This window comes from Pagrus major, chromosome 3, assembly GCF_040436345.1.
Source record: "Pagrus major chromosome 3, Pma_NU_1.0".
Taxonomy (NCBI): Eukaryota; Metazoa; Chordata; class Actinopteri; order Spariformes; family Sparidae; genus Pagrus; species Pagrus major.
Window position 1 is genome coordinate 8,266,390 of NC_133217.1, and position 22,923 is coordinate 8,289,312.

At 41.9% G+C, this 22,923-nt stretch overlaps 1 protein-coding gene across 1 annotated transcript in view; it reads right to left on the bottom strand.

The window, feature by feature from the left end:
* The window catches only part of elp2 (elongator acetyltransferase complex subunit 2), a 34,192-nt gene extending 15,061 nt beyond the window's left edge, over positions 1-19,131 (bottom strand). Inside the window, exons 1-10 of the mRNA XM_073463518.1 lie at positions 18,996-19,131; positions 18,763-18,841; positions 10,544-10,614; positions 10,324-10,468; positions 8,136-8,213; positions 7,769-7,833; positions 7,574-7,640; positions 4,088-4,234; positions 3,684-3,779; positions 2,276-2,376 (exon numbers count right to left, since the gene is read on the bottom strand). Of these exons, the coding sequence (XP_073319619.1) occupies positions 2,276-2,376; positions 3,684-3,779; positions 4,088-4,234; positions 7,574-7,640; positions 7,769-7,833; positions 8,136-8,213; positions 10,324-10,468; positions 10,544-10,614; positions 18,763-18,841; positions 18,996-19,127 (981 nt within the window). The 5' untranslated portion in view covers positions 19,128-19,131. The remainder of the gene's footprint in view (positions 1-2,275; positions 2,377-3,683; positions 3,780-4,087; positions 4,235-7,573; positions 7,641-7,768; positions 7,834-8,135; positions 8,214-10,323; positions 10,469-10,543; positions 10,615-18,762; positions 18,842-18,995) is intronic.
* Positions 19,132-22,923: the final 3,792 nt, after the last annotated feature.

Consider the following 22,923-nt stretch of genomic DNA (forward strand, 5'->3'; position numbering starts at 1 on the left):
GTTCTGCAGAATCAGGTGATAATTCTCTGTACTTTGTCATTAAAAGCAACACATTTAACATAGAATACACTTATTTGATTGTTCATGTAAAAATATTGATCAGAGCAGCTTTAAACAACTAATCGTTTAGCAGAATTGTAAAAATAAAAAAAAAAGATGGAGAGTTCACTGTTGGGTGTGGCTACAGGTTCAACAGACCAAACCACACCTATCAGTGAAACATCCAACCACAGAAAGCGAGTTACTCTTTAAAAGACAGCCTACTCCACATGCACATATACAATATTCAAAAATATTAACTAATTTTGCCATAAGGTCATGTGTAACTTGAGAATAGTACACAAGCTGAGGCCTGAAAATAGGTTATTTCTCAAACACACAAACTGACAATCCCTCCAGGCTTTGTAGTGGCCCACTGTGGTCAGTCTGAGATGTTAATTACCAGCGTGTCTCGTTAGTAAGATGTGCTTTACGCAGTGGTGGGCCCCATCCACCCCACTGCTAACCCCGCTCTCCATTAAATCTCACCAATTACTCTAATCAGCGTGAAGAAGTGGAGCACTTCTTTGTAAAAATCGGCTAATTAAGACACACATGGCCGGTCATTTAGCGCTGTGGAATCTGCTCTGCCAAAAACTTTAACATCCTGTAGAAAAAAGGCGATTTCAGATTAAAGAAAACACTCAAAAAGGACCAAAGGCCTTTAATTCTGTCTAATGTGTAGAGATAGAAAGAAAATGCAAAAACAGTTTAACTCAGTGACATTTCTTTGCTGCATGTGTGCATCTGTGTGTGTGGTTGTTTGTGTGTGAGACAGAGCTTCAGAGGTTAAGCTTCCTTTGTAGGCAGGGAACCTATCAATTCAAAGGGTTTGGCTGTCTTGCTTGGAAAAAAAAAAAAAAAAAACAGGTCAGGAAGGAACAGAAATAGAGGAGCGACTCATACACACTCAACAAAAAGGTTATTTCAGGTAGGGGGGTTTATTCTTTTTTATTTTTGGCACCAAGAAGAAAGGCCTGAGCTGTAGAGGGAGATTTGACCACACAAGACTTGATTTCAAACACCCACTGCTGCTCGTCTTTTACACTGAACACCTTTGTCTAAGTAGAAGAAGAAGAAGGATATGCGACATCCGTGCTGGCTTCAGGCCCTAATCATCAACCCCTTTGTCAGAGAAGAGAACTAAGACTTTCATGGTTGCTCCTTTTTGTGGTCTTTGTTGCTCGTCGCTGTGGATGTGAACAATTAGATCAAAGGCGCAAAAATGTAAGTGATCAAGTGCTGAATCTTGCTCACCACCTCGTAGTGTGATCACACCAAAGGTGCCTGCCATGGTGAGGTGAGCCAGGATGTTTGCTTGTCTATTCATTATTTGTGGGATACATTTTGTGTATGTGAGCACGTCTCTGTCAGTGGTTTGTGTCTGATATTTCTGCAACTGTGCCCATGAGTACGTGTTTCTGTCAGCTACGTGGAAAGGTAATCTGAGGTACTCCTAAACCACTCGAGAATTTATATTAAAAAAAAAAGCTGTGGGGCAGATGGGCAGAGAACTGCTTTTTCTTCGCCATCCACACTTGTGTTAAATTTAGCCTCATTCTGGCACAACAGCAGCTGTTGGGAGCTAAGAGAGACGAGGTGGAGGGGGGAGAGAAAGCAAAGCAGGAGGGAGAGATAATGTGAGAGAGACAGGGGAAGAGAAAGGGAGGCAAGCGGTGGGGGAATAAGAGGAGGTGGCGGACAGAAAATGACAGAAGGCGGGAGTGAGGAGTGAAATGGAAAGACAGATCGTAGAAGAAAAAAATAATAAGGAGAAAGGCGGAGCAGGCAGGTCTTCCACCAGCCTCTCCATCCCCTGTCGGATGTGTTGGGGAATGGGCTGTAAAAGAGGGGGTTCAGTGAGAGTGAGTGATAGAAGGGGAGATGGGGGAGGACAACCTCGGCTTGTCTAAACTCACAGTGGTGCGCCGGGCTACGCGCCTCTTCATCACTGTCTATCACTTCTATTCCTGACACCTCAATGTCAGGGAGAGTGGAGACCGACACAGGGGCACTGACAGCAGGAGAGAGAGAATACTAGGGGAGGGCTCAAGCTCCGGATCATGTCAAGAGTTACTGAAAGGGAAGCCGGCAGAAATAGAGTGGGAAATTGGTGTGTGGTTGTTTGGGCAAACCCTGTGTTCCCTTCAAAGAGTGATTCATACCATGTGTATGTGTGTGTTTGTAGGGTCTGTGGATCTGCATACACTCTAGCTGCATTCAAGACAACACTTACCTGCTCCACCCAGACTCCAGATCCCTCCTCAGGAGCCCAGAGGATCATGGTTTTGTCCATGGAGGCAGAGAGCAGACTGAGAGGCTGTTGCAGCTCACCACCTGCAGGGGGAGACAAAGTGAAAATTAACAACACACACAAGACCGGCATACAGATTCAATATTATCCTATTTTTAACAATAAAAAGCAAAGATTAGGGATCAGTCAGAAAAACAAGCCAGCTTTACTGTCAATAGAGCCATTAATGCCCCCCTCACTGACCACAAAATCTGATCAAATGCACAAATTAGATTAAATGCACCTATCAAGATTATTACTACCATTTTTTGGCCATTTGTGAAATTATATAACTAGCCTACAATAAAGAAACGTGTTTGCAGTTTTTTATTTTTATTGGGGGATGCTATAACCAGCTTAACACAAAACCGATCATTTGTAGAATGAAGAAAATATCCACTGGCATGTGTAGGCCTACTGTGAAATGGAGTATAAATACAGAGCTATATGCAGGCCTACTTGAGTCCTCCCCATGTTTGTGAGAATGAATAAAATAAAAAGTATCCTACTTTGATCATAAATAAAACATAGTGACTGCCAAGCTATTAAAAAGCATTGGCTAGTTTCAATTTAAATTTGACTAAATATACTCCATATAGTGTGAGATAATCCTCTTCTTTGTTTTCTGTGTCATGTATATCAATCAACCCTCGGGCCTGAGCATAAAACACAGCGATATCAGCTCAGGGAGCATTTTTCATGCACAGTATGCATGGTATCATGCCATTTTATAATTATTATAATTAATGCTTAATAATGGCAAAAATATTGTTTGTAATGATCAAAAAAATAATCAAGACAGAAAATGTGATTTGAACAAAATAACTGCGACTACCTTTGCCCTCTGCATAATTGCTGCATAATTGTGCAGCTTTGCTTTAAGTATCTACACACGTGTGTGTAATGTGTGATGTACACAAACGCTCGGATGGCTGTGAAGTGATCTTGATGTAACACATTTTTAAGGCAACCAAAGTTCAAAGAGAAGACTTAGCACATCCATCAGCCTTTCCCTTGAGAACTAATTAAGCCACTAACTTTTCACACCCGTTTTTTTCTTTTTCTTTGAAAGTGTCACCGTCTCCTTCTGCCTTTTGTAAGCAATAGCATCTTAAGACAAAGGGTGGGAAAAACAATGTCTCACAGCTGATGTGCAAGCTAAGCGTTTACTTGCACTGGCGGTAGAAAAAAAGAACAAGTGATTGAAATGTTTAGAGGCAACTCTGTCTAATTCTGAGAAGAAAACATTGTGACAAACACTACTAAGACATTTTAGCAGGAATCTACTGCCAATTATCTGCATATTTTGTGATTAAAATCCAATCATTTCCCTAGTTTTTTATCAAGGTACCTCTGTAGAGAGGAGGCTGCCAGTGGACTCCATAGACCCAGTTCTCATGGCCCGCCAGGACCGTCTCGAGAGACACAGCAAACACTGAGGACTCGTCTGTAGCAGGAAGACAGAGAGACCAGATGAACACTGTTATCAAGATGCCAGTTTTAGGCTATTAAAAAGGGAATGGTAGGTAGAGATTTTTTGCTTTCTTTTTGTTGCCAACTACATGCAATTCCAAAGGTTCCAAGGAAAATCAATTAAGTTTGTGTTAAAAAGGTAAACAAGCACACACATACACACGATTAGTATTTTATGAAGGTCAGTAACCACCATTTGCCATTAAAAATCTTCAAAAAGCACGTCTCTTCATTTGGTTAATTAGCACCCTTTTTATAATCAAGCCTGCACCGTCAGCTCACCTCTCTCCTTCACTTCAAAAACGTCCTCTTTCATTTTGATGATGGTGTGATCGTCCTCTGTGCCGGCGTCTGTCCCAGACTTGGCACACAGCCTCCACACTCTGATGAGACAGTCCTGTGAACAGCTGGCTAATAACAGCCCCCCACCTGAACGAGACACAGAGAGAGACAACCTGAAAACCTTCCCGAGTGAAAGACATTTTCTATCCACTGTGTGGTGCTTTGATAAAAGCGTGTTCTTATCAAATAAAGTGAAGTTTAGCAAACTAAACATTGATTTATTATCACCTTACACATTTTATATTGTGAACATGCTAGCAAATAGTTGCTTATCTACACATCCAGCAGACCGTCTTCTTCAATCCTTTGTTGGAACCGCTATCAAGGCGTTATAAAAGAATGCTGCTGACTGTGACGTGGCCAGTAAGACAGCAGGAGCACAGGCCAAATATAGACAGACAGGTGGTAAACAAAGCACACGCCACTATCTCTGAGTGCCCCCACGTCTGTCACATTATGCGTTTCAGGTTTAGTCCAATGGCCACTGGCCCAGTTTTGCCTCTGCCAAGATAAACAGACATAATCAAAATTCCTCTGTTGTTACCATCTCAGGCCTCCTGAATGCTGAGAGAGGTGGGAGGGAGGCCATTATTGTTAGTCAGTCATGATGTGATGATGACGATGATGATTTGTTTTGCTACTTGCCTGAAACTCTGCTGAAACTACTTGCATTTGTGACTAGTTTTTCTTTGATAGAGCTTTGTTTTTGATACTTGCAGATTTGTGAATTTACCCATAGGCAACATATGAAGTAAACTTAACTCATTACATTTTTGAACATCCTTGGTAAGAGTACAAAATTGAGTGGGGCGGAGAGGGTGGCTGAATCTTCGGCTTTCAGACCCTTCTGCCAAGATCTCAAAACAAACAGACATTTATGGCAAGCAAAAACTACAGCCACTCTCTAATTTTGATTCAAGAGCTGATAAATAAACAGTTCTAAAGCCACCGAATTTGTGAGCCACGAACAAGCTCGAACTCTGTGTCTGCTTAATAACAGCCTAAAAATAAATATGAATCAGATCAGATGATGTTGTAGCCTGGTGGGGATGAGATCAGACAGCTGACTGTCCATCATAATTAAGTTATAACATGATGTGAAGTCGCTGGCTAGGCGGGTTGAGGACATTTCCTCCAGACAGGTATTCCAAAGACGCAAAGTTGCACACTAAAGCCCAAGAGAAAGAGAAAAAAACAAAAACAACCTTTATGGCCTTGTGAATATAGAATTCTGAGTTTACATGGTGCACTTGAATGTACCAGGAATGTCCTGTTGGCGCAAACAATTACACACATTACACACCGGTCAGCAAAACTTTAATTTACAATCAGCGATAGACACGTTTCATAATAGTGGTGATTTTATTCTACTACTAAAATCTATGGAAAGAAAATCGTGATTTCCAAAATAGGACACAGATAGACACACAGAACTAGAATATAGCATCATGCTCTGAATCCCAGTGTTTGATAGCTATGACAAACTGCACCTCTAGTGCTGCAATTTGCCATCTGCCAAGTCATAAAAGAACAGAATGATTTATTTAACTACTATCACAGTGTAGAGGGGTTTTTGTCATTCCTATGGGGATATTTGGTATAAACAAACTTCTCTCCGTCTCTTTGCTGGCTCGTAGCTTGGCAGCGTGGAGTAGGTCATAGACTGTGAGTGGGACGGAGACACTGGTGGAGAGGGCTGGTTGAGGAGATGAAATAGCTTTTACACAGGCAGAACAGTGCAGTAATGAAGTGCCCTTGAAGAGGGTTACACAATTAGTAGAGCCTGGACTGGATCCACACGTGGCACATGTGGTATCACAGTACTGTGAAAAGCACACTGGTTGGTGAAGCAGGACTCAGAATAACTGGTTTAAAAAGCTCAACAGACAGTATCCAGTGCAAATTTTATAATGATCTAATGTTCTATAAAGAGACATTTGTCTCTTCCTTGCTTTGTGCTTTATCAAGGTCAAAATACACTTTTGACTTGTTGTGACTGCAAATCTCCTCCGAACTCTCAGCATTCAGTCAGTCCCGTTATCGGACTCTTTCAAAGTCTGATATTTTCCAGCTGTGCAGGCTTGCTTAGTCATACTATACAGGATTTCTGGTTGCTGTTTGTAAACACACCTTCCAAAAGTCTGTTTACAAACACCAACCCAAATGTCAATATTTAACGACCTAGGAATGAGACTCATCAATCAACTATCTTTCCCCAGAATCACTGAAACCCAGAAATGTCCCAAGCATATCAAACTAATGAGATAAAGAAAATATAGGCAGAGGCCAGAATCTCTGCAGATACAGACACCGCCACATACTTCTAGTGGGTCATAAGTGAGGATGAGAGGGATTATTTTTGTATGATTCTATACATTTTAATACAGGAAAACCCTGTATATTATATCCTTAAGATAATCCGGACCACAAACAAATGCTTTTAAGACTTCAGAGGACAAAAATCACCATATCAGAAACAACAGGTGCACCAAATTTCAAAATTGCTATAATCAATACAATTGGAAAACATTCTTGACAAAACGTTTGGTCCTTTAGCTTCCATTTGTAATAAATTAAATTTATGTTATTTACCTAAATCAATTTTTCTGCTACTTCTAGCAGGAAAAAAACAACAGTATAGTGACTCTTACTGACTCCAAGCTAAAAAAGATACATCCCTTTCTGATTAAACTAACACAATAAAACTAGAACGACCCTCAGTAGAGTCCCCTTTAATTCATCAAATTGTACTCAGATACCAGCTGCCTAAATAGACCGGATTTTTCCCATCAAAATCCACGCATTATTCTCTGAGAAACTAACGAAATGTTGAAGAACATCCTATCTCGTAATGTTAAGGAAAGTGAGAAAAAGTTCCTGGATCCGTCCCTTATCTGGATCCACAGCAAAAGTTAATGAGATCTATTCTAAGCCAAGACCTATCGTTTTTCGTGGCGATCCGTTCTGTAGTTTTTGTGTAATCATGCTGACAAACCAACAAACAAACCGACAAACACGCTGACCGGGGTGAAAATGCAAGCTCCTTCGCAGAGGTAACAAGTCCCTTTTTAATTCTAAGAATCTAAACATGTATAATTCTGATCAAAAATGTCTTGCTAGCTTGCTTTGTTAGCTTCCCAACACCCAACCTGGTTTTCGTTACTACTGTCACCACCTATCAATAATAATCTCACCTCAAATCTCAGCCCTGGTACCCCCAAAAATCTGACTGGTCTTGAGAAGATGCTGGTGATTTGCGAGCAGCTGAAAGACCAAAATTTGTAGATATTTTCTATTTGGAAATATCTAACCAGGGCTCTCTGCTTTCATTTTTCAGATCACCACCTACATATATATTGTATGTATATCTAACTTTGAGTTAAGTTCGATGTGAAAGCATACCTGGATAGTAATAATAGCACTCACCTAAAGAAGCCCATGTCACTCCACGAACCCAGTCTTCATGTCCTTGCAGGGACATGGCTTTCAGGAGCTGTTGTAGAGTGGTTTAAAAAAAAAAAAGGTGAAAATGGTGACCTCAAACTTTAGAAATTCAAATTAAAGACTTGGCACAGAACACACAAACGATCTTCCCCCGAGAGAGTATTGATCTGAGCTCACCTGTCCTTCAGACTGCACATACAGATGCACCTGAGAGTTATCACCCCCACAGGCCAGAATGGGAACTGCGAGAAACACACAAACGGCAGGTTGCACACATTTACATGTAGGACTAGACTTTATGGAGGCAGCGCGGTGGAAGAGAAGGATGAAGAACATCATCAAATAGACGAAAAGGCATGTAAACTAGAGAGCCGAAATGACATGAGACACTTCAAAGGCAGGCCAGCATTTTGAATATGACATTCAGTTACAGGCACTAAAGCAGTGGTGCAAATTGAGATGGATGACATGAGAGGAAAAATGTCTGCGTGCCTGAGTGTATGCAGCTCACAACTTAAAGGATGTAGGAACAGCTTAGGCTTACCTCTGCTGCCTGGCAACAGTGCCAGAGACACATCCATCATGAAACCGCTGCCAAATGATAAGGTATGGAGGCACTGAGCTGAGGGACACACATGCACATGGAATTAAACTTCCTGCTGAGGACTAACACTGCTACACAATTTTATATATATATATATATATATATATATATATATATATATATATATATATATATATATATATATATATATATATATACATACATACACACACACATATATACATATATATATATACACAAACACACACATATATATATATATAGTATGTGTTTATATTTGTGTCAAAGGAAAATACTTCTTTTGACTTTTCCTGTCTGAGATATTTGCCTAAAGACACATTTTTTCCTCAGCTTCTGAGGGTCTGTCAATCTGCCACAATCTGCATACAGGCACCAACATGACATAGAAAGTATTTTTATCCGGGAATACACCCAAGGGTTATGTCCAGTCCACGCACACACACCCTTTCTATGACTGTCAAGCAGCATCAGTGTTCATCTGTAGTGACAGCTTTGGAAAAACACACACACACACACACAAAAGGAAAACAGATGACAGCTTGGAAGACCACCGATATTCAACTATGTGAAGAACTTAAAGCAATATTGAAACTAACACAGCTGCTGTAATTCTGTCAACTTACATTACTAAGGTAACACTACACAGTATTTAGTCAGTTATGTCCGGGAAACGTGGCAAAAACATGTCTCACTTTTTTTCTTGTTAGGCCTAGAATTTAAGCGATGGGAAAACCATTTTGAGTGTAGATAAAGATAATATAGACACACTGTCATGGGTGTGATGCAATCATAACAGTTCTACAGCACCGCAGAGGTGACAAAACAATTATCATGTTTGTAAATGTTGCCATGTCCTATAGCAGCCACTATGGGCAAATATTCTAACTGTAAATTATTGAATATAATGGATTATTCATTTATTAAGTAAAATGTGAGTCAGTTACTTTCTGGATTAAGTCCAACATTCCCCCCCAAAATGAAAGGCACTTGGAAAAAATGACCAGTTTTATCCTTTCTTTCACAGCTGATGTTTAAAGAGAGTGAGGATTTTTTTCATGACAATATCCTACAGGTTAACTCAGGGGTTTTGAACTTGGGGGTCTGAACCTGTAAAAGGGGTCACAGGATGGATTAATGGGGTCATGAAATGATTACTTGGGCATAAACATTAAATTCTGTTCATATTTTGGACATTTGTCCATTATTTTCAGCATAGTTTTACTTTTTAATGTCTCTGGAATTATTAAAATTAAACCCTCTGAGAATGAAAAATCACTGATCGCACTGCTCAGACATCCACCCTGTGAACAGAGGTCTCAAGTAGATGTTGCTATATATTAATGGGATAGTGATGATTTTTGAAGGAGAGGGGAAAATTCTGTACAAGCTACAGTATGTGTAACCAATAACCTACTGGTTGATGGTTAAGTAGTTAATTTATTTGTAAGTATTTAGCGCTATCTTATCTGATGGCTGTGTACAGCAGTCTCTCTATCCAAATGTCTATCTGGCTTATTTGATAAGAGAAATGATTTGTGCAAACAACAGTATTTTCAATGTTGTGTGCAGAGTTTTGTTTAGGGTTTAGAAAATATAGTGCCAAAGGAAAGGCTGTCTGATGGCAGTGAAAACTTATACTGACTTCTTTAGGTTGGCTATTTTCAGGAGGCTAAAATATATGTTTGTTGATGACTACATTTACTGCAGTGCATAAATTAGCTTCCTTCACCAGTACTCCTGTTGTTTCTCCAAACTGAGGGCATTTCAACCACCGTCTAGTGTAGGTAATACAACGACTACAGATAAGTACCTCATACAAATCCCTTTAAGAACCAGACACTACAGGCAAAAAACATTTTTTGATCCTTGCTTTATTCAATGTTCATATTTATGTTGTGGAATATATGCAAATTAGCACATATTTGATTAGACATTGCCTCATTTGCAAATTTACACCTAAAAATGTCAGGATATTTGAAATACAAAACATATTTTATGTATCTTAATTACCTCAGTCTTGAGGTAATAGCTGTTTGTAAAAACTTACTAATTCACCTGTAGGGTCACAAATAAAAAAGAAACAAAATACTGCACCAAAACACCTCGATATGCTGACACTAATAAAATGTATTTTCCAGTATCTTACCTTCTTTGGCTTCATTGCAGAGCCACAGTCTGACTGTGGAGTCAGATGCCGTGGAGGCCACCAGGATCTTTGAGTCCTCCACGTAGATTGCATCCACAGCACAAACTGGACCAGTATGACCCTTAAACTCCACTGACTGGACGAACTGGAAATAGTAGAGCAGATTTTAGGAGATATCTACAATGAGAGGCTGAAACACTGATAAAAATTTGTGGCTTACCTTCCCATTTTGAGCCTCCCAGATGATGATCCGGTTATCTGAGCCTCCTGACACAAGATGACTCTCTGGAGCTGTGAAAAAATTACAATGCACTGTGGATGACTGAATACTTTTGCACACTTTTGGTCTGGGGCTGTTTTTCATGGCTTGGGCTATGTCATTCAGTTACACTTAAGGTACAACTTATTTCTGAAGCATACAATATTTTTAGACAACAATGTGCTTCCATCTATGGTGCAGCAGTTCGAGGAAGGCTTTCTGTGCTCCAAGGGGAATGGCTTTTCAGGCTTGGTGTGGAAGACCTTGACAAGCCTGCACAGAAGCCCTGAACCAACATATCCTCTGGGATTACCCGGAACAGTGAAAGCGAGCCAGGATTATCGCTCAACATCAGTGGCCAATCTCACAAGTGGATGAATGAGAGCAGGTCCCTGCAACTAGCCTATAGGAGCCAAATATGTTGTATGGGTGTCTTTGTAGTTCACACTGTGTGGGTGTGGTGTCGCTGTGCTGTCACTTAGGGGCACAGGTGTATATAGGAAGCAACGTCACTATTGTTGGCAGGTGTTTTGACCCGGAAGGGCATATGGTTTTTGACCGCTATGGCGCTAAGGAGAATTTGTTATATACTTTGGAATTGGAATAAAACTATTCACAATTATTCAATCAAGGGACTCTCATCTGGACTCTTATTCAACACAACAAACGAACAATAGCGAGTGGCGCGTCAACCAAGTTACTCCGCGATAAATGCCTCAGTAGCTTAGTAATGGACTGAGCTCCTTCAACATTAGTCAAAAACCTTGCATCAGTTGGAGCTTTGTTTTTTGGACACTTCGGCACGTTTTGGTTCGGATCGGAGTGATTGGAGAGGACAGTAGTGGTGACACGGTGAGGAAAGCGTCTGCATCTGGAGGAGGACGCAGGAGCTGCGGTGCTAATGTGCTGGCTGTGGAGCATCGGGCCATAGGACCGCCGGGTTCCCGCATCAGTTGGAGCTTTGTTTTTGGACACTTCGGCACGTTTTGGTTTGGATCGGAGTGATTGGAGAGGACAGTAGCGGTGACACGGTGAGGAAAACGTCTGCATCTGGAGGAGGACGCAGGAGCTGCGGTGCTAATGTGCTGGCTGTGGAGCATCGGGCCATAGGACCGCCGGGTTGTGGGATCAGCTGATCATCGGACCGCCAGATCTCTGCAAAGCACCCAAGGCACGGAGGTATGTGTAGCGCTACACTATATGGCCATTTAAATTGTGTGCACACATAAATCCAATGCATTGGTTGCCGAAGGGTGGGAGCAATAGGCGTTTCGTCGGTTCGTTTTCTGCCCGATCTGTGGATTAAGTGACTTAAGTGACTATTACAATGGAGACTCATGACGCGGTGTCTGACATTAATTTGACCGGAACTAATGAGCAAACTGTTAAAAAGCTCAGCGGTGCATCTGGCGGTGATGAGGCGCAAACTCCAAGACGCGTGGTTAAGCTCACTGCAAAGGCGCTTGCGAATGAGCTGGACAGGTTGCAAGCTGGCAGAAAAGCCAAGTTTAACAAAGCAGCCAATATAAGAAAATCACTACAAGGTTTAATGTGGCAGCATGATAAACCACAGGTAATTAAAGCTCTTGGGGAATTGTTTGAAGTTTGTGATGAGATAAAATACATGCATACCTGTCTGTTGGGTTTATTGCCATGTGATGAAAAAGAAAAGCATGATATATGGTTCAAGGCAAAAATGTTGTCCATCAATGATTGTATTGCTGATACAAAAAAGTGGATTTCATGTGATGAAAATAATGCAAATGAAAAAGGTAATGTTATGGATGATATTAATCCTAATGACAGTGTGTCCAATGTAAGCAAACGCTCAAGTCACAAGAGCCATAACAGTTGCAGGTCAAGTACCACATCTTCTGCAGCCATAAAGGCAGAGGCAGAAAAGGCTGCACTTGTTGCTCGTGCTGCAGCTTTAAAGGAAAGACATGCTTTGGAGGAACAGGAACAGCAGCTGAGGAGGAAAAAAGAGCAGCTTGACTTGGAAACCGAAATAGCCGCATCTACTGCTAGGCTGGCAGTATTACAGGCGTCGGATGGGAAAAGTTCATCTCAAGGAACCAATAACGGCATGAATTCCTATTTGGAAAAGGAAAAAAGGAAAAAGGAGTCTGTCAGTGTGTTAAATCCTAGAGCAAAGGAGTACCAGCCTGAAGTGTGGAAACCAACACAGCAAAATGATTTGACACAACATGTTCAACATCACTCAACAACTGCTCAACCTGCAAACCATCAACAAGTACTTACCATCATGCACAGGCAAAATGAAATCACAGCATCTCTGGTGCAGCAACAACATCTGATGACACTTCCACCACGAGATATTCCCACATTTGAAGGGGACCCTCTACAATACAGGACATTCATCAGAGCATTTGAGCAAGGAGTGGAGGAAAAGGCAGGAATGGCAGATTGTTTGTACTATTTGGAACAATTTACTAGAGGACAGCCCCGTGAACTGGTGCGTAGCTGCCAGCATATGGCTCCTGAGCGGGGCTATGCAGTGGCAAAGAATCTTCTCCAGAAACATTTTGGAAATCAGTACACAATTGCAAGGGCTTATATGGGAAAAGCTCTGGCCTGGCAGACAATAAAATCTGAGGACGTGAAAGCACTCCAATCCTATGCCTTGTTTCTGAGGGGATGCTGCAACGTAATGGAGGAGTTCCAGTATATGCAGGAACTGGACATGGCCGTAAACATGAGAGCCATTTTATCCAGGTTGCCATTCAAAATGAGGGAGCAATGGAGAACAATAGCTCATGATAAAATGGAGACAACTAGTCAACCAGCTCGCTTTGTTGATCTGGTCGTGTTTATTGAGCGTCGTGTCAGTATTCTGTCTGATCCTCTGTTTGGTGAAATACAGGAGCCATTTGGTGTTGCTGGGATAAGGACTGGTGCTGGGTTTAAGCCACAACCCAAAAATAACATAAAAGGAAATGTCATGGCCACCACAGTAACATCTATGGAAGTGCCCGAGGAATGCAAAGAGTCAATGTCAGATCCAAGGAAGGCTGAAAAGGCTGGATGCCTTTGCTGTGCTCGTAGCCACTCGTTAGAGGAGTGCAAGCAGTTCATGGAAAAGAAGCATAAGGAAAAACTTCAGTTTCTGAGAGGAAAGGGGATTTGTTTTGCATGTTTATGTGTGGGACACATGAGCCGTGAGTGTGAGAGGCGCCTGACATGCAAGGTTTGTGGTCAAACTCATCCCACTGTGCTTCATATCAAAAGGCAACCAGCCCTGGAACCATTGGAAACATCTAAACAGTCAACTTCACTCAAAACATGTGGACATACAGGGGCCGGTAAGGACCGCTGTGTGCTATCCATCCTTCCTGTAAAGGTTAAAAGCGCAAAAGGAAATCACATCATTCAAACTTATGCGTTTTTGGACCCAGGAAGTTCAGCCACATTCTGTTCAGAGCACCTAATGCAGAAGTTGAATGTCACAGGAAAAAAAATCAACTTTGTGTTGGGCACAATGGGGCAAAAAAGAGTTGTTCCAGCTTACTCTCTCACTGGTTTGGAGGTATCTGATCTGGACAGCAATAACTTTCATGTTCTTCCTGAAGTTCTCACCCAGATGAAAATGCCGGTCACTGTTGATGATATGGTGACACCTGAAGAACTGGCAAACTGGCCATATTTGTCAAAGGTGAACATCCCGAACATAAATGCAAATGTTGACATGTTGATAGGAACCAACGCTCCTAAAATATTAGAACCGTGGGAGGTCATTAACAGTTGCGGGAGTGGCCCGTATGCTGTCAAGACGGTACTGGGATGGGTTGTTAATGGTCCACTGAGTGGAAACAGTGGTGCTTCAGAAGCGGATCTGCCCTTGGCTGTGGTGAACAGGATCTCTATTGGTAAACTCGAAGAAATGCTGATTAAGCAGTACAACCACGAGTTTAATGAGAAGACTGCAAAGGAGAAAGAAATGTCCAGAGAAGACCTCAAGTTCCTGGAAATTATGGAGCACTCAGCAGTACTTCAGGAGGGAAGATATTGTTTGAGATTGCCGTATAAGAACAAGGAGATCTGTTTGCCTAATAATTTTGCAGTGGCTAAGCAAAGGATCCAGGGTTTGAAGAAAAGATTCCTGAAGAATTTACACTTTCACCAGGAGTATGCTGGGTACATGAACACACTCATTAGTAAGAACTATGCAGAGCAAGTGCCTCAGCAACAGCTGCATCGTGAAAAGGGGAAGGTGTGGTACATCCCTCACCATGGTGTCCACCATCCACGGAAAGGATCCCTCCGTGTGGTGTTTGACTGTGGAGTCACATTTCAAGGTGCATCCTTGAATAGCGAACTGCTGCAGGGTCCTAACCTTACCAGCTCTTTGCTGGGAGTTCTTCTTCGTTTCAGGAGGGAACCAGTGTCATTTATGGGCGATATTCAGGCTATGTTTCATCAAGTCAAAGTCGCTGAGGAAGACAGAGATTTCCTTCGCTTTCTTTGGTGGCCAAATGGGGACATCACTCAGGACCTCATGGAACATCGGATGACAGTACACCTGTTTGGCGCTGTATCGTCTCCTAGTTGCGCAAGCTATGCACTGAGGAAAACTGCTGATGACAACCAGTCTGAGTTTTTGAATGAGGTGATTCAGTCTGTCAAGCAGAATTTTTATGTGGATGACTGTTTGAAGAGTTCAGCCACTGAAAAAGAGGCCATTCAAATGATAAAAGATCTTTGTGCTCTATGTAAAAGGGGTGGTTTCATTTTGGAAAAATGGATCAGCAATAGTCGCGTGGTATTACAAGCCATCAAAGAGGATCAAAGAGCCAAGGACCTAACAGAGTTGGATCTGGACCGGGATAAGCTTCCAGTGGAAAGAGCTCTGGGTTTACAATGGTGTGTTGAGACCGACTCTTTCAGGTTCAAGATGGAGGTGAAACAACAGGCTCTAACCAGACGTGGCATGCTGTCCGTTGTCAGCTCAGTGTATGACCCGTTGGGTTTTCTGGGACCAGTCACCTTGTCAGCCAAGATTATGCAGCAAGAACTCTGTAGAAGAGGCTGTGGATGGGATGATGAGCTACCGAGGGATATCGTACCCCAATGGAAAAGGTGGTTGGAAGACTTGGATCAGTTGGCTGCATTCAATGTGGAAAGGTGCGTAAAGCCAGTGGAGTTCGGAGAGATCAAATGTGCCCAACTACATCATTTTGCAGATGCCAGTGAAAGTGGGTATGGAACTGTCTCATACATCCGGATGTTAAACCATGAAAATTACATCCATGTGGCTTTTATGCTTGGGAAAGCCAGAGTAACACCACTGAAGGCTGTAACTATTCCTCGACTGGAGTTGACAGCAGCTGTTCTTGCTGCCAGAGTGGACTCGTTGCTGAAGGCAGAGTTGGACATCCAGGTGGAAGATTCAGTCTTTTGGACAGACAGTACTTCAGTGTTGAAATATCTTAACAACGAGGACAGACGCTTTCATACGTTCGTGGCCAACAGAATCTCGACCATCAGGGAAACATCTGAACCCTCACAATGGAGGCATGTCAGTTCCAAGGACAATCCAGCGGATGATGCATCGAGGGGAATGAAGGTCACTGACTTTCTGAACAACAGCAGGTGGCTCAAAAGTCCTGCATTTCTTTGGAAGCAGGAGGAAGACTGGCCTAAAACTGTGATGGACGTCTCAATGGACTCTGATGACCAAGAGGTCAGGAAAGAGGTAGCAGTGAATACCATCAGTGTGGGTGACATCTCTAGTCCTACTGACCAGCTCATTACGTACTTTTCTGATTGGAGGAGGCTCAAGAGAGCAGTTGCCTGGGTCCTCAGAGTGAAGGCCATGTTGTTGGCGCAGAGTCGCTCGAAGAAGCAGTTGGAGGCTTCTGTGGTTAATTGTCAGGAGCAAAGCAGTCAGAACAGTTCAAGGCGGGCTAAAGGACAGCGGGTCACAACGAAATCCAGAAGTGGCACTCTGATGCTGGATGAATTATTGACAGCAGAAATGGCCATAATTCGTTACTGTCAGCAGAAGAGATTTGGTGAGGAGATTTCTGCTTTATCATCTGGGAGAAGGGCAGTGAGCCGAAGGAGTCCCATATACAGACTGGATCCAGTTTTGGAGAATGGACACTTGAGAGTCGGAGGAAGATTGAGTAGAGGAGCCATGCCGGAGGAAGCTAAGCATCCACTCATTCTCTCCAAAGATCAACACGTCTCTATGCTCATTCTTAGGCATGTACATCAGAGTCTGGGCCATAGTGGACGGACTCACACATTGTCAAAGGTTAGGAAGAAGTTTTGGATCACAAAGGCCAACTCAGCTGTCAGGAAGATCATTGGGGAATGCATCTTTTGTAGACGTTACAATGGAAGAGCCGTGGAACAAAAAATGGCGGATCTGCCGAAGATGAGAATCCTTCCTGATCTACCACCTTTTACCAACACAGGAGTAGATTACTTTGGACCAGTTGAAGTTAGGAGAGGAAGGTCAACCTGCAAGCGGTACGGAGTGATATTCACTTGCATGGCAAGCAGGGCCGTACACCTTGAAGTGGCTAATTCACTGGACACAGATGCATGTATCAATGCTCTGCGGCGTTTTATCAGCAGAAGAGGACAGGTGGCACACCTCACGTCAGACAATGGCACTAACTTCGTTGGGGCAGACAGAGAACTGAAGCAGGCTCTAACTGCTTTGAATCAGGACAGGATTCGAGGAGTTCTCTCACAGGTTGGAATCCATTGGAGTTTCAATCCACCAGCAGGCTCACACCATGGTGGTGTATGGGAAAGGATGATCCGCCTGGTAAGAAGAGTTCTCAGTTCTGTTCTACATCAGCAGAAGCTGGATGATGATGGACTTCATACAGTGTTCTGTGAAGTGGAGGCCATTTTGAATGATCGTCCAATCACCAAGCTTTCAGACGATGTCAACGACCTGGAACCTCTCACGCCGAACCACATACTTCTCTTAAAGGGTAAACCAGCATTGCCACCTGGAGTGTTCGAACCTCATGACCTGTATGTGAAAAGGCGCTGGAGACAAGTACAGTACCTCTCAGATCTTTTCTGGAAGAGATGGATACAGGAGTACCTGCCCTTGCTCCAAGAGAGGCAAAAGTGGAACAAGAAGAAAAGAAGTTTGACAGCTGGAGATATTGTGGTTATAATGGATTCTTCAGCTCCACGTGGTTCCTGGCCACTTGGCAAGGTTCTGGAGGTTTTTCCAGACAAACAAGGACTTGTGCGTTCTGTGAGGTTGCAGACAAAGACCAACATTATTGAAAGGCCTGTGACAAAACTCTGTTTGGTACATGAAATATAAATGTGTCTATGCTGAATTGTAAATTGGATTGTCATAACATTTGGCTCATTTTCTGTTTTGTTTTTTGTTTTGTTTTTTGTTATATTTGAATTGTTATGTCTATTTGCCATTAACAATTAGGGGCCGGTGTATAGGAGCCAAATATGTTGTATGGGTGTCTTTGTAGTTCACACTGTGTGGGTGTGGTGTCGCTGTGCTGTCACTTAGGGGCACAGGTGTATATAGGAAGCAACGTCACTATTGTTGGCAGGTGTTTTGACCCGGAAGGGCATATGGTTTTTGACCGCTATGGCGCTAAGGAGAATTTGTTATATACTTTGGAATTGGAATAAAACTATTCACAATTATTCAATCAAGGGACTCTCATCTGGACTCTTATTCAACACAACAAACGAACAATAGCGAGTGGCGCGTCAACCAAGTTACTCCGCGATAAATGCCTCAGTAGCTTAGTAATGGACTGAGCTCCTTCAACATAGCCTCATGTAGAAAGCCTTTCATGAAGAACGGCTTTAAAGGCAGCTAAATCACACCAGTGGTTTTTAGTATGAGATGTTCACAATTAGGAATGTTTAACTTTAGGGTGTCCAAATACTTTTGACCATATAGTGTTTATTCCACAAAGCTTATGAGGAGATACCACAAAGAAACTTTACACAAAGTTTTAGCTTTGAAGTCACTAGTTTGAGGACTAGTTTACACCCATGATTCAATTTTAGATGCATACATATTACTTCTCCTCGCATACATATGCCCCTGTGCATTTGTCGCGGTGGCACATCAAATAGCCGAGGCACCAATATAAACAGATCACAGCCATTTGTTTGACAGCTCCATCACTTTCCTCCATCTCCACACTCACCACAGTCCTCTCTGTGAACCCACTGGACAGCATTCACTCTGCCTGTGTGTCCGTTCAGCACAGCGGCGACTCTTCTCTCCTAATGCAAAACCAATGGGTGTGTTTAATCAAGCATTGTGGAAAATATGCGTTTATTCACAACTAGCTAACTTTAATGGTGCTCGGCTATCATGAGCTGTGAAAACTAACACCGACAACTAACTTTACTGTAGAAATTAGACAGATTTTGCTACCTGTGGGTCGTACAGAGCCACGGAGTTACACGTCCCAAAAGCAATAGTCCCTCCACGACTCCAAGAAACAACATTTGGTGTCCTGTTTGCACAACAAGCTACATGACATGTTTCAAATACGGACGCCGCCATCTTGAAAGCCGGAGTTGTTGTGGTGTCACTGTAAATGTGGCCGTAGCACAACCGCCACGTGCTAACAAACGTTCCATATCCAGCGGTCGACTGCAAACTTTAATGTTTTAGAAACATTTTCACACAATAAATCATATCTTCATTATTTTACTACATTTTAAATAGGTTTAAATGTCGGTGATAGACAAACAATAAGCGCTTGAACTCACTAAAGTGCACTGGTGATGAATGTCCACTAGGTGGCGGAATACACACACAAATCCAGAGACGATACTTCAAATTAGATGGTCACACGTTTATTTTTGTCACTCTGCAGTTAATTAGCACAATTTAACAGCTCTGTAAAAAGGTAATGATGAGTTGATTGATTAGGCGAGATGCTTTTCTTTAACTTAAAAGGTCAGACAAAACAGAGATGGTGGGTATTTAAAGTTTTGTTTGTAGAGATTTCAGTGGATGGAGGCTGGTCCCTACATTCATTAAAGGATGAGTTCACCCAAAAATGAAAAGTCAGTCATTATGTAATCAATCTCGTGCCATATTTTGGGAGCTTCACAGCATAACAGCAGTGCAGCATTCACCCTAAACATCTGAAGAAGATGGGGACTGGATTTAAAACGTGATAAAACAGACATAAAGTAGCCCAGAGGTCCCAAATTGATTTTAAAAAGATGTTATTTACACTTTTTTTAAGCCCAAATGTTCACTGTGGCAGCTAAGCTAAAAGCATTTGCATGCACAGGGTATGAAGTGGGTGCATGAGGACAGCTTATGTGTCTTTATTATTGTAGGCTGTTTAAGGGTCAACAAGTTCAAGCATATCATAGCAAAGGTGAATGCAAACTTACGCAGGTCTATTTTTTTGCTTGGGTCTAAGGCAGAGGAGAAGCAGACGACACATATATGAACTAAATAACAGAAGACACTTTGCAGTATTTTGTTCCATCAACAATCAAGATGCCACAGTATACACACACCGCTGTGTCGGACTGTATTATCCCCTTGCCAAGCATTGACCGAGGGTGACTGGTCACAGCTGAGCTAGCTGCCAGCCGGACAGCATTGCCTGTTTAAAAAAAAAAAAACGCCCCTGGGTTCTTTAGATTTCAAAGGTTGAGGCGACACTTTTGTCACAAGGAGTTTCCAGGCACCCACTTGACATGATCAGGGGGGAGAAACGTGATGGCATCTGTGAACCCTTGAGACGATATGATAAATGACAATGTAGCAAAGACAAACAGGGATAGAGCCAGATAATATGAGGAAGTGAGAAGGGATGGAGGAGGGGTGGCTGGGTCTATTTTTCTTTTTTAGGCCTGCCTCTGACTGGACTGACTTGTGGTTTATGTGTGTGACAAAGACAGAACAGGCGCACTGTCACCAACACTTGAAGAGAAAATAGATTGTGTTCATCTTGCTATTGTTGTCCCTCCTCACTCAGCCTCAGACAGGATTTAGACAGACTTGGCAGGGTGAGACGACCTCTCTGTGGAGAATGCCCATGCATCTATGGCTCTCATCTCGGGAGTGGCAGCAAGGCAAAAGCTGGGGCGTAGCCAAACAGCTGCGTCTGTGCAAAACATCTCTATTATCTTTGTACCGCTCTGGCTATTCATTCATCATCGTCTCCTGGTGAAATCTCTCCACCTGCTTACACAACGCAGGATTAGTTTGATCAAATTTAACAGGTCATTGCAGGAAAGAGAGAGGAGGTTTATTTAGGAGCGTTCCTGTCCTATTTTGTGTAAGGATAGGCCTTTATGATGAGTTTTCTGAACATGTTTTTGCACCAGGGTGGCAGTTAACTGCTTCTCTTTGCCAGTAATGACGGGGTCATCCAAGGAAAGCAATTTGATTTAGCCCGTGGACACACTCTGCATCGGCTTTGACGCCCTCATTATATGACTACAGCGCTCAACAGATTGAAAGCCATATTCCTGCTAATTAGTTTGCTGCTGGGAGGTCAGATTCTTAACACATACAGTGGCGATATTGTAGTGTATTTATTTATGATTAGTAAATGGCATCTGTGTTCATGTTAGCAAATATAGTGGGTGTTAAATCTGAGATTTGTTTGATTTGTTTGTCTTTAAAATAGTGAAGTCGAGCAGGATCCTGAAACATGATAATGTGATAATCTGTCATGTAATGCCTAAGAGGATCTCCATCTCACTGTGGTATGCTTTAAGTATTTATGAAAGAGGAAAATTAAATGTTTTACAATGTAGATAATATCCTTAAATGTTTTATTCATTCATTTCATTGTGCCATATGTTGGTGCAAGTGCTCAATAACTTAGTGTGCCTGAGGAATTCTGAAGCTTTCTTAGGAGAGTGGATCATAATTTAGGGAATTACCATAATGAACTGGTTGAGGGATGATAGAGAGACATTTTGTTTTTCTTTTAACACTAAAATATTCTTGGGGCATTTAGAGTTTCTTTCTTATTCAATGCCATTTACTCAATCGCCGACAAACAAGCATGTTTTAACTTTGTGGTTGAGACAGGCTAAAAGAAAGCGCATGTAATGACTCTAAACTTATTCGATTACACTTTTAAGATCTCAGGTAATAATAGTATTTAGCAACAGTTCACTGTGAATGCTTTGTCTGAGCTTGAGGTGTAGTGTAAAAAGAAAGTATGCTTGGTATTGTATATAAAAGTGAAAGTTTAAATAATGAAAATAATAAATCTACAAAATGAAATAAGATAAATATGTTCCCTGACATACATTATCTCCTTGAAGGGAATTAAAATCACATTCAAATCTACTGTTTAGTGATTACTAATTGCTGATTTTTCATCATGTTACACCCCCTTTAGAAACTACACTGTAAAATACACTAAATAAACACATTTCTCACATTTTTATATAGCACAAGAACAGGATGATGAATGAACAATGTTCTGGCCTCCCCGTCATCCATTAATACCTCTTAATGGACACCTAATCGAGCATTATCTTGAGAACCCTTTGGGTCAGCTATTAGCCAGAAAGCTAACCTTGGGCTAGCAAGATTCAAAGTCTCATTTTAGATACAGGCTATAATGCATTAATTTAGAACAGTGAACATTCCCACAAGAACTACTTAGTAGTTCCACAGGTGTCTGTATTTAATTGACACCCTGCAGCCAATCAGAATTGAGTACTCACCCAGACTACGGTATCAGATGAAAATACACCATCAAAGACTATAAATATTTTTTAATTCGATTTCTTTAATGTAATGTATGAGTTTCTCTTGTTTTACATGGACACATTTCAATGTTTGGAAGTGACCGATGTGTTGAAACACACAGGTCCCACTTAATGTATCATTTATGTATTACCTGCTGCTATTTCAAACTGCAGAGAACATCTCCGACAAATGAGTCTGCCTTCAACAAAGAAGTTCTGGACGCAATCTGAATGATAATGAGTAAATGTGTGGCATCCGTGATTATGTAACAGCAGAAATGGAGATGCAGAAAAGCCGAGCTTTACTGGGATGTGTGTCTGCATGGCACTTTGCTGCTGCCTGCTTGTGTTTACATGCAATTAAATTAGCCTTGCCCCTGAGGGGTGCCTGCTTGGCAGCAGGAGAGCTGTAAATGACAGATGACCCACGCCTTATTAGCACTGCTGCTTTGGGGTTGTTGTTTTTTTTCATTTGAAGATATTAAAATGTTTGATTTTTATACAGTTTCTAAGTCTGCGGCACGTCTTTTTCGCACTGTGAGCAGTGTCATTTTTCCTGAGCCTGAGTCCATATTAACATGAAAACCTGTAAGCCAGCCAGGTTTAAACTCATCTAA